Genomic DNA, 12015 nt, shown 5'->3' with positions numbered 1-12015 from the left:
ATTATGGTTATTATAGCAAATGTCTCCATTATTATATGTGAACCTCAAACATGCAGGATTAGCCACAAATTTATGGTACCAGGGAACCTAAACCTTATCCCTAGTAAGCAGGTAAAAGAAGACACATTTTCCTAGAGCCATCTATTACATATGCTATTCAGTGACAGTCACTGATGTATTTATAGTATGGATTAAAAGAATAAGGAGTGGAGGGAGGAAGGGGGGGGTCAAACGTTTACCCAGCTCGCTGTCTCTTGAGAAGATTTTCATTCCTAATTTGTTAATCTCAGAATGCAGAAGACAGAAGCATTGGCTAATTACTGGACATTTGAACATTTACTCCATCCATGTATCTAGAGAGCTGAATTGTTATTTTGCTTAGAATTAGTAAAACAGTAATAATGTCTATACAGCTTCCACGTCCAATACCATGGAGGAACAACAGCATGACTCTACCGCAAAAAGAAAATCCAATATCAGAACAAGCAGAAACAATCATAGGAATCTATTTGCTATCCTTGGGTATGTACCGCAGGAAAATCAGCCCTTCAATAATGATACTGCTATAGAGTTTGCTACTAAAATAGACACAATTTTAAAAATGGCTTCTTTACTACTTAGTAAAACAGTTTTTTTTACTTCTTGTTTTGAAAGTGGCTCATAATGGTATGTTACAGAAAGTAGTTTCATAGTATTTTTTTTTAATGCCTGATGCCAGCGTCAGTTTGTTAATACATTAAGAATTTTGACTCCACTGTGAACGACATTAATTGGAAACTATTTATAATTGGTTTAATGCAAGATCTACCCAACTGTCACTCAAGATTAAAAAATAAATCTAATTGTATTCATAAATGTGTGGATGCTGGGTGAAACTTGTGTGATTTTCTTGTGATTTTTTTTTTTATTGTATTTGTTTTACATACATAAGGTCAGTAACTTTTTTATGAAGGTATACTATAAGCATAACTGTGATCAAGGATATGTGTAATTTACACAAATTTATATGTAAGAATGACTGAGCAATAAATTGATGCACCATGTCCATGTCTGATTACATAAATGGTGTTAGGCCTCGGACACACGATAGGTTAACCAGAGGACAACGATCTGATGGACCGTTTTCATCGGTCAAAACCGATCGTGTGTGGGCCCCATAGGTTATTTAACCATCAGTTAAAAAAAAGCCAACTTGCTTTAAATTTAACCGATGGATTCCTAACCGATAGGTCAAAACCGATCGCTAGTATGCACAACCATCGGTTAATAATCCACGCTTGCTCAGAATCAAGTCGACGCATGCTTGGAAGCATTGAACTTCGTCTTTTTCAGCACGTCGTTGTGTTTTACGTCACCGCGTTCTGACATGATCGTTTTTTTAACCGATGGTGTGTAGGTGCGACGGACCATCAGTCAGCTTCATCGGTTAACCGATGACAACGGTCCTTCAGACCGTTGTCATCGGATGGACTGATCGTGTGTACGAGGCTTTACAGAAACTCATGGCTCATGGCTAATCTTGACTTACATAACAATTCTAATTAGACACTTGTAGAACCCCTGAGTCTATTTGTGTTCATGATGAATGGCAGATTGTTTTAAAACAGGCAGCTGAAATGTTAAATTCTGTGTATTTCATTACATTATTACACTGCATAGGTAAAAAGAGAAAGGGGAACAAAGTCTTTGAATGAAATTGAGTATTTTAAATATATTATGGCTTAGAGGTGAATTTAAATACCTGAAACTTGAAGCCTGACCAGAGAAGCTAACAGTGGACTTATTTTTCTATGGTGCTTTTGCTATGTATTTTTTTTTTCTGACCAGTATGATATTCTAGGTCAAACAATAAAATAAAATAACCAACTGTTGTGTATGGGTGGTAAAGTTTAAATTCAGTTTATGTCATCAGAGTAGGCCCAGCTATGGATATAAATTGCTCTACCATCTGCTACTTGTGAGTACAAGCACATGTTCTGTAGACATAAGGGTGGATTTACTGAAAGGCAGCTTTTCTATTTGTAAGGGAAGTTGCACTTTGCAGTGAATTTTCCCCAGAACTTAGTAAATTAAGTGAAACCCTGCTGACTTTCATCATCCGATCTTGTGCAATATTTTCTTTTCCTTGCACTTGATTGGGTAATCTTTGAAAAGCAATTTCATTACATTTCCTAAGCTTCAGGCCTCGTACACACGACCGAGGAACTCGTCGTAAATGAAACATCGTTTTCCTCAACGAATTCCTTGTTAGGCTTGTCGACAAGCTTTCTTTGCGTACACACTGTCAAGACAAAATCTCGTCGTTCTCAAACGCGGTGACGTAAAACACGTATGATGGCACTATAAAGGGGAAGATTGATTCCACTGGCGCCACCCTTCTGAGCATGTGCGGGTGTCTATGCATACACACGAACGTGTTTCTCGTCGAAAACCAGCCCGAAAAACATACACACAACCGTTTTCCTCGGCAAAAAAACTCTGCCACCAAGTTTCTTGATGGATTCTCTGTCGAGGAAAACGGTCGTGTGTACGAGGCCTTAGGGTAAATTCCCTTGTACAGTGAACAGCCTCATTACTTTTAGTAAATCAACCATGTAACCTCGTATACAGTTTCCCACTGCTAGTATATTTATTAAAGAGACAAAAAATGTAATAAATATTTTTGTTCTGACGTAATAGTTGCTAATTCTATAAACAATAACATCTCTAGTTTTGTGTAATATAGCTCTATTTGCCTTGTTAGGGTCAGTCAGAATTATAATCTCTTGCTCGATGATTTACTAAAAGCTAATAGGATGTTCACTTTGCAAGGGAAATTATACTTTGCACCAGAGCTTAGTGAATGAGGTGAAGCTCTGCTAACATCATCCAAAGACGTGCAAGCACAAAAAAATGTAGTTCATTTTAATTTTCCTTGCACGTGATTGGGTATTCTTATCAAAATGAAATTTCACCACATCCACTAAGCTTCGGGGAAAGGGAAACTTTACGTGCAAAACAAACAGGCCCAGATTCACGTAGGAGATACGACGATGTATCTCCAGATACGCCGTCGTACCTCTGAGTCTGAGGCGTCGTAACTTGGCACCTGATTCAAAGAATCAGATACGCCAGAATTTGTATAAGATACGACCAGCGTAAGTCTCCTACACCATCATATCTTAACTGCATATTTACGCTGGCCACTAGGGGCGTGTACGCTGATTTACGCCTAGAAATATGTAAATCAGCTAGATACGCCTATTCACAAACGTACGCCCGGCCGTCGCAGTACAGATACGCCGTTTACGTAAGGCTTTTTCCGGCGTAAAGTTACCCCTGCTCTATGAGGCGTACCAATGTTAGGTATGGACGTCGGAACAGCGTCAAATTGTTCATGTTTTACGTCGTTTGCGTAAGTTGTTCGCGAATAGGGCTGGGCGTCATTTACGTCATTTACGTTCACGTCGAAAGCATTGGCTTTTTGCGAGTTAATTTGGAGCATGCGCACTGGGATACTTTCACGGACGGCGCATTCGCCGTTCGTAAAAAGCGTCATTTACGTGGGGTCACAATAAATTTACATAACACGCCCACATCTTCCACATTTGAATTAGGCGGGTTTACGCCGGCCTATTTACGCTACGCCGCCGCAACTTTGCTTTGTGAATACTGCACTTGCCTGTCAAAGTTGCGGAGGCGTAACATAAATAGGATACATTACGCCCGCACAAAGATGCGCTCTCCTTCGTGAATCTGGCCCACAGTCTATTTGCCTTCAGTAAATCAACTTCATTGTGTGTGCACAACTTATTTATCTATGTTATAATTTGTATATAAATAATTTCTTAATGTTATTGGTAATGATGCCAACAAACACAACTATAAAACAGTAATACTTTTGAGAACTATTAAAAAAAAATAAAAAAAATAAACTGTAGTTAGTAAATAACATCCTATAGACGAGATTGCAGTTTCTACTTACGAGAAGACAGAAAGAAGATGATTGATTGGTTTTAAGAACCTAGTGCAGCAAAGTGTCTTGGGCATCTGTTTTCTACCGTTTGAAGTGTATGTAAATACTCTCCCTGCAGTCATCCAAATGCTAAATACCTAAATAGATGCAGTGTATGTATATATTAATATATATATATATATATATATATATATATATATCCATTATATAACCAGAAGTGTTTCTGTTCTACCCAGCTGCCAGATTGAAACTGACATGTTAGAGTCAATTCAGGACATACAAGAATAGGTGTATAATTACCGTAAATATGGAGATCCAGCTGGTTTTCAGTTGAGTAGATAATCCACAGTCTCATTTGTAGAACAGGAGGCTTCACTTAATAAAACCAGTTACCATTATTGTACTGTAGAAATTGGGGATTGCAGAGTTGTCAACTCAAGTGAGTGTAAATGTATTTGTAAATGTATTTGTTCAAATAACAAACCAAACTTGTCTTACCTTCTCTGTGCAATGGCTTTACCCAGAACAGCCCCGAACCTGCTATTCTGGGGACCCTCACCGGCGCTCATGGCTCCTCCCACTCAAGCTTGATCCCAACCTGTGCTTGTGTGTCCATAGACACACACAATGTGGCTCGGCCACGGCCCCTACTCTCTCCCTATCACACACTGTGATTGACAGGAGCAGGAATTATTGGCTCCCTCTGCTAGCTAGAGCCTAGAGAGCCACTGTTCTCGGGCACAGCACTGGATTGAGATTTGATCGAGATGGGGCTCAGGTAAATATAAGGGGGGGATCTGGAGGAGGAAGCTGCACAAAAGGTTTTTTACCTTGATGCATAGAATGCATTAAAGTAGAATACCTTCTACATTTACAATCACTTTAAGAAAAACATTAGAAACTTCCATTACAAGTTAATAATCTTTTTTCTGTGTATATTTGCCAAACCTAATTGGTGAGAACAACAACAACTTGGGTGGAGAGAACTTCAGTGCTGAGGATCTGTGTGGCAGAGTGCTTTGGTCACTCCTCATAATGTGCTTTGTGAAGGTCAGAGACTAAAGCCAATGGTTGCTTTAACAAAGCATTGCTTGAACCAAGCAAGTGGGTTCCCATCAACATTGTTAATTTTTATCCTTTAACCTCCCTAGCGGTATGATTCTTTCAGAAAAAAGTGCTGAAAGCGGTACCATTATTTGCAAGGAAATTTGGCGTTTTATATTGTAGGCCTGTAATTATTAGGAATAACTCACTTAAATCTGTCCAAACAAGAGTCTAGTAGGCATCCCGGGTATGAATTTTTTTTAAAAACAAAATTATAAATTATAATATAATAAATAATTATAAATAATTATAACAAATAATAATATAATTATAATAAAAAATTATTCAATAATGTAATCAAATCAAAATCACTGAAATTTGCTCAGTTGCAGAATTGTCGCTGTCATTACTTTTATTTTTTTATGACGAATTTCCCCACAAATCGCTATCGCACAATTCTGCAAGTGATTATAATTTATTATCGCTGTTTTCTAGCTGCTCTAAAACCATTTTTGACATAAAGGGACACTTTTGGTTGCTATGAACAATCTACAGTTTGCAGGCAGAAAGAACAGTTTTTATTATATAAAAGAACATGTAGGACACTGGGCAGACCACTAGGGACAAGGGGGGGTGTGTATTTTCAACATACAGTACTGTAATCTATAAGATTACAGTATACTGTATGTAATGTGTTTGTTTACCTTTTTGAATTTGGCGCCGTTCTCCGCCCCCGTGCATCGTAACGTCGCAGGGAACGGAGATTGACGGCACACGGGGACACTGTGTGAATCGAGCGAGGTCCCGCTCGCTCACACAGCACGGTGACATCGCTGGATCCAGGAACAAGGTAAGCCAGCGCACGCTGCAGGCTCTGCATAGCTACCCCGAGCGTGACTCGGGGATACCAATTTTAGCACACAAAATCCACCCCGAGTCACGCTTGGGAATACCGCCAGGAGGGTTAATATACAAGTAGCGTCATGTCACAACTGACTATAAAAGAGAAGAGAGGTGCCTCTAAGGCCCCGTACACACGTCCGAGGAACTCGACGGGCAAAACTCATCGTTTTGCTCATCAAGTTCCTTGTAAAGCCGCCGAGGGTCTCGGCGAGCCAACTTTCCTCATTGAACAACGAGGAAATAGAGAACATGTTCTCTATTTGGCCCGACGAGATCCTCGTCGGCTTCCTCGGCCGAAAGTGTACACACGGCCGGGTTTCTCGGCAGAATACAGCTCCAATCGAGTTTCTGTCTGAATTCTGCCGAGAAACTCGGTCGTGTGTACCGGGCCTTAGTATAGAAATATGGTTACATTTAATGAAGATACAACATTTAGCAACTCACATGGTTGATGATTAAAACAGGCATATCTAAGTATGCAGGCATCCAGGGTAAAGATGTGACTAATCTCTGCATTGCCATTGATGTCATCTATTCCATGCTGTGCTCCATGAGTGCTTTAAGCCTCAGATACAGATTGCTCTACTGCAGGATAGTCTTCCCGGTCACGATTGCAGACCTGGATGCCTGCATACTTAGATTGCCTGTTTTAATCATCAATCATGTGAGTTTGCTAAATGTTGTACCTTCAATAAATGTAACCATATTGTTACACTTAGAGACGCATCTCTTCTCTTTTATACTCTGTAGCTCCTGCTGGATTTTGCTTCTAATCCCCTTGCGGAGGCTGCCATTTGTGGATGGACATCTTATGGTTACACAACCTTGCTATAATCTTTTTTATATGGACTATAAACTGAAAGACCTAAGAATTAATGGTTGTGAAACGAATCATCTGAGTTTTCATTATTTCTTATGGGGAAATTTGCATTGATATACGAGTGCTTTGGATTACAAGCATGTTTCCAGAATTATGCTTGCAATTCAAGGTTTTACCGTAATTTAAAAAAAAACAATAAATCAGCACATATATTAAAAACTCCTTAAATATGTGCAGCAAAAAAAAGTGTTAATAAAAAAACTCTGAGTAATATAGGGGGGAGTGGTCTAACGATGGTGGAGTAGAGGCACGCAGGCTCTGAGCTCCTCTTACCTCCATCCACCTCCGGTCTAACATAGGAGGCTGATGCCGAAAATACTCCCACGGCCATAGATTAACAACGGCCCCTTAATACAGCGCGGTCTCCACGGACATAACAGGCCTCGAACAGCGCACTGGGGATGAGGAAGGAGGAGGGGTTTTCTAAAACCCGTGTTCAAGCTGATATCCAGCAATATTTTCCCCAGACCAGAGCAGCTGCAATCCGGAATCGATCCGCAGCACAGCACGCCGGGCCAGACGTAGTCACACGCACGGTGAGTGTGCTAAGTGAAAGTGACTCGGAGGTCTGTAGAAAGCCATCCCCAGCCACTGTTGAGAGAGAGGAAGGAGGAATGGCCATGAGGCGGGCGCTGCGGTCAGATCAGGAGGAGAGTGTCCAGCAGCAGCAAGAGTCAGACGGAAGAGGGGTGACCCAAGAGCCAGAGCTCAGTGTGCTGAAGGAGATGCTACTCACCCTCCCAACACGTGCAGACATACTTGCACTACCCACAAGAACAGAGATGGAGGCTTTGGTGATAAGAATGGAGGAGTCACACCGTAAAGCGCTGGAAACTGTACAAGAGGATGTACAGCAACTAACAGATAAGTTGTCACAAGTGGAAGCTGAGGGGGGGCTGTTGGAAAAACGGGTTGCAAGCCTAGAACAGGCTCAGAGATTACAAACTTTACAAGTAGACTCCTTACAGCTTAAGTTAGAAGAAATTGAGGACCGTAGTAGGCGCAGGAACCTGAGATTTAGGGGGTTACCCGAGTCAATTGGAAAGGAGGCTTTGCAACAAACAGTTGAAACAATATGTCGCCAATTGATGGACCCCCCCAGCCCTTACCCTCTTGAATTTGAACGGTTACATAGAGCTCTAGGTCCACCATCAGAAAATTTAAACAGGCCGAGGGACATAATCTGCTGCTTTCATTATTTTGCACATAAGGAACTCATCAGCAGGAGGGCCTGGACAGTAGGCGAGATCATATTTGAGGGGTCTAGGATCCAGATACTGCCAGATCTTTCGCGGGCTACGCTTCGGCGTAGGGCTATGTTACGCCCAATGCTGGATAAGGTGAAGCAGGCAGGAGGGACCTACCGTTGGGGGTTTCCTATAGCGGTTATAATAAAAAGGAACACACAGACATTCCACCTACAACAACCTCTGGAACTTCCAGAGCTGTTTAGATTTATGGAGATGGAGGCAATAGAGGTGCAAAACTGGCTGCAGCACCTATCCTGGTCCACTAGAAGCACCGCTAAATCCATCGGATTAAGGAGGCTTGAGAAGAGGAAGGAAAGTGGGTCGGTACCCCCGTAAAGAAGAAGATTGGGGACCCGCAAATACGGAGACTTTCTCCCCTTCCCTTTTTTTTTTTTTTTTTTTTTTCTTTCTTCTTTTTTTCTCCCTTCCTGACTACCAAGCCCACAGGACGATAGATAAGCGGTGCATGGCATCTAGATATGATTATGTGACATTAATTTATGGTTACCGAAACCCACCAGTAGAGAGGGGCTTCTCTCTCTCCCCCCCCCTCTTTTTTTTTTTTTTTTATGTGATAGATTTTTTGGTTCTCCGGGATCTGTCTAAATTTTGAGGTGTATGAGTAGGCGTTGCCTCCCGCCCTTGTCCCGCCGCGCCCGCGCCTCTGATGGGGGAAATACCCGGCCCAGCACCCGGGCCCAATCCCTCAGAAGGAGCACCATGTATTAATTATTTATTTTTATGTTATTTTTTCGTTTTTTGGATCACTACTATGTATATTCAAAGGGGGGGGGGGGGAGTAGGGTGGCATGATAGCCATTTTTTCATTTTTTTTCTCTTTTTCTCCTCATCACTTATTTATTTATTTTTTGTGAGATTATTGGTAGTTATTGGTAGATATATACACTATAAAGGAGAGTATCATAATGGTAATGGTACAGTTAAGGTACCTCAGAGCAGGGTTATAAGGTTCTTTTTTGTAATCATGGTTTGGTTTAGTTATTTATCTATTCATTCTTTGTAGGGTGGACCACAGGAAGATTAACTGTGGCCCTATAAGAAGTAATAGGAAGCACAATGTAACACAATGTAATTTAAATATTATGCACAGAGATTGGGCGGGGGCCCCTTTTTTTTTTTTTTTTTTTTTTTTTTTTTTTTTTGGGTTGTTCGCACTTGATTAATTAAGGAACACAGAACCACTTATGCAGGGGGAAATTGGGAATGGGAGGGATCTGGGGGGGGGCGGGGAGCGGGCGCGGCGAGGAGGAGGGGGGGAAGAAATAGTAGGGTGGAGGGGGGCCGGGCCTGGGGGCCTCCATGAGGGGGGAGGGGAGAAGCCAAAGGTAAAAATTTCAGGGATAGGGTAACAGTTAGAGGTCAGGACGGGGAGGGGAGGGAGGAGGAAAGGGAGAGGGGGAGAAAAGAAGAAAAAGCATCTGAAAGGTCAACAGTAAGGAAGTGGGAAGGGTTGCAAAAATAGAAAAATAGCAGGAGGGTGGATGGAGGGGGGGGGGGGGGAGTAGACCGGAGTGTCTCATTTTTTTTCTTTTTTATTTTATTTGTTTACCGTTGTTATTTCGGTATATGGAACCACCTAATTAGACGACGAGCCCCCGGATTAGGTTATTGCCCTCTGGACCATTAGGGGAGGAGGTTAAAAGTGGGCAACGTCCCCAAGTGGGATTTAGGAACGGGTGGGAGGGGTGGGTAGGGGGGAGGGTTGAGTGGGCGGGTGCAGTTAGAGTGGGGGAGGGGGGTTAGGGGGGGTAAGGAGAGAGGTGCCCCCTCACACTGTTTTTGGGGGGGGTTTTTTATATATATATATTTTTTGTTTATTTTTTTTTTTTTTTTTTTTTTTTTTTTTTTTTGCTCTCTCCTCTTTTTCTGTCTCCCTCTCCCTCCCTTCTCTATTCTCAATGCCAGAGATGGAGGGATTAAAAATTATCTCCCTGAACGCAAAGGGACTTAATGTCCCTGAAAAGCGCAGGATGTTGATGAATGACCTGCGACACGCAGAGACAGATATTGCCTACATACAGGAGACGCATTTCAGGACAGGTGGGCTCCCTTTATTGCAAAATAGGTTCTTTCCATTAGCCTATCATGCAGGAAACCAGGAAGCTAAATCTAAGGGGGTTTCTATTTTAATATCCAACAGAATCCCTTGGACACTGGAAGATAGGCATCAAGATTTAAAAGGGAGATATCTTTTTTTGAAAGGGATGATAGGAGGAATTAAAGTAACTCTAGCCACGGTTTACCTTCCGAATGTACACCAAGATACCTTTATGAGGAAAATCCTCAAAGAATTGATGAAATTTTCGGAAGGTAAGCTAATTCTGGGGGGAGATTTCAACATTCCCCTGAATCCAAAAATGGACACCTCCAGGGGTACCTCATCTATTGCAGACGGGGTCAGACGAGGGGTCTTGCGCAGTCTACATGAAATTCAGCTGGTAGACGTATGGAGGACGATGAAAGGAGAGGAAAGGGATTATACATTCTACTCTAATCCACACCAAGTTTACTCTAGGATAGACTTGTTCATGATCCCCCACTATCTGATCTCGTCCGTGGTAGAGGTGTCCATTGGGAGCATAACGTGGTCTGATCATGCCCCGGTCAGCCTACGTATTTCTTTGGTCAGCACAGGGCCCACTCAGGAGAGAAGGTGGCGACTAAATGAAAGCCTCCTACAGAACAGGGAAGTGAGGGAAGATGTCGCTCGAGAAATTACAGAGTATTTCCAAAGGAACGACATTCCCGGGAGTAACCCAGGGATGGTGTGGGAAGCGCACAAAGCGGTGATTAGGGGGGTCCTGATCAGACACGGGGTGAACTTAAAAAGGAAGCGTGAACAGCAGGTTAAAAAAATACTAGCAGAAATACAGGAACTGGAGCTTCAACATAAAAAGATACACACTCCCCAGACAGGTAGAGAACTGAGCCACCTGAGAAGGCAGATTACAGAGATCTTAAGATATAAAGCCAAAGCAAGCATACAAAGAGGAAGGAGAATAAACTACGAATTCGGAGATAAGTGTAGCAAATTATTAGCTGGGAAACTGAAAGAGAGGAGCCAACAAACATTTATCTCACAAATTAAGGGGAAGGAGGGTCAATTAAAACGGAAGCCGAAGGATATAGTGGAAGAGTTTGGTAGATACTACTCCTCTCTATATAACTTGTCCCAGAAACCAGTAGCATCTTCAAAAATAGAAGAATATCTATCAGCAATGGATATGGCCAAACTGTCACCAATTGCCCGGGCTAGCTTAGAAACCCCGATCTCAATAGAAGAGTTAGAGGCAGCATTAAAAACCATGGCGGACGGGAAAGCCCCGGGCCCAGATGGCTACACAATAAGGTACTATAAAGAATTTGGAACACTATTGGGAGGGCAATTAGTAAAGTTTCTTAACGAAGTGGGCCGGTCAGCAGATTTCCCACCAGATTCCTTATTGGCGCATATTATAGTTATCCCCAAAGAGGGAAAGGATCCGGCGGAGTGTGGCAGTTATCGGCCGATTTCGTTGCTAAATTCCGACTTAAAACTTTTTACGAAGGTCTTGGCGAGACGAATCCAGGTCTGGCTACCAGAGCTAGTGGATATGGACCAAGTTGGTTTCGTTCCCACACGAGAGGCAAGAGATGGAACAATAAGAGTGCTTAATCTGGTGCAGGAGGCTATTGACGGGGACATCCCTTGCGTGTTCCTAAACACCGACGCCGAGAAGGCTTTTGATAGAGTGAGTTGGAACTTTATGTTCGCAGTGCTGAGACATGTGGGGATGGAGGAGAATATGCTAAGATGGATAGGGAGTATATATACAGGCCCACAAGCAGCAGTGAGAGTGAATGGGATATTCTCCAAAACCTTCCAAGTCACAAACGGAACGCGCCAGGGATGTCCCCTGTCACCGCTGTTATTTGTATTATCTCTGGAGCCCCTGCTAAATAAAATACGCCAAAACCCAGAT

General features: G+C 42.3%; 1 protein-coding gene across 1 annotated transcript in view; it reads left to right on the top strand.

The window, feature by feature from the left end:
- The first annotated feature begins 262 nt into the window (after positions 1–262).
- The window catches only part of LOC120937540 (opsin-5-like), a 73377-nt gene continuing 61624 nt past the window's right edge, over positions 263–12015 (top strand). The window contains exon 1 of the mRNA XM_040350846.1: positions 263–522. Coding sequence (XP_040206780.1) covers positions 402–522 — 121 coding nt within the window. The 5' untranslated portion in view covers positions 263–401. The remainder of the gene's footprint in view (positions 523–12015) is intronic.

This window comes from Rana temporaria, chromosome 4 (genome assembly GCF_905171775.1).
Source record: "Rana temporaria chromosome 4, aRanTem1.1, whole genome shotgun sequence".
NCBI lineage: Eukaryota > Metazoa > Chordata > Amphibia > Anura > Ranidae > Rana > Rana temporaria.
Note: the sequence above shows the minus strand (reverse complement) of the source record. Positions and strands in the feature narration are given on the sequence as shown.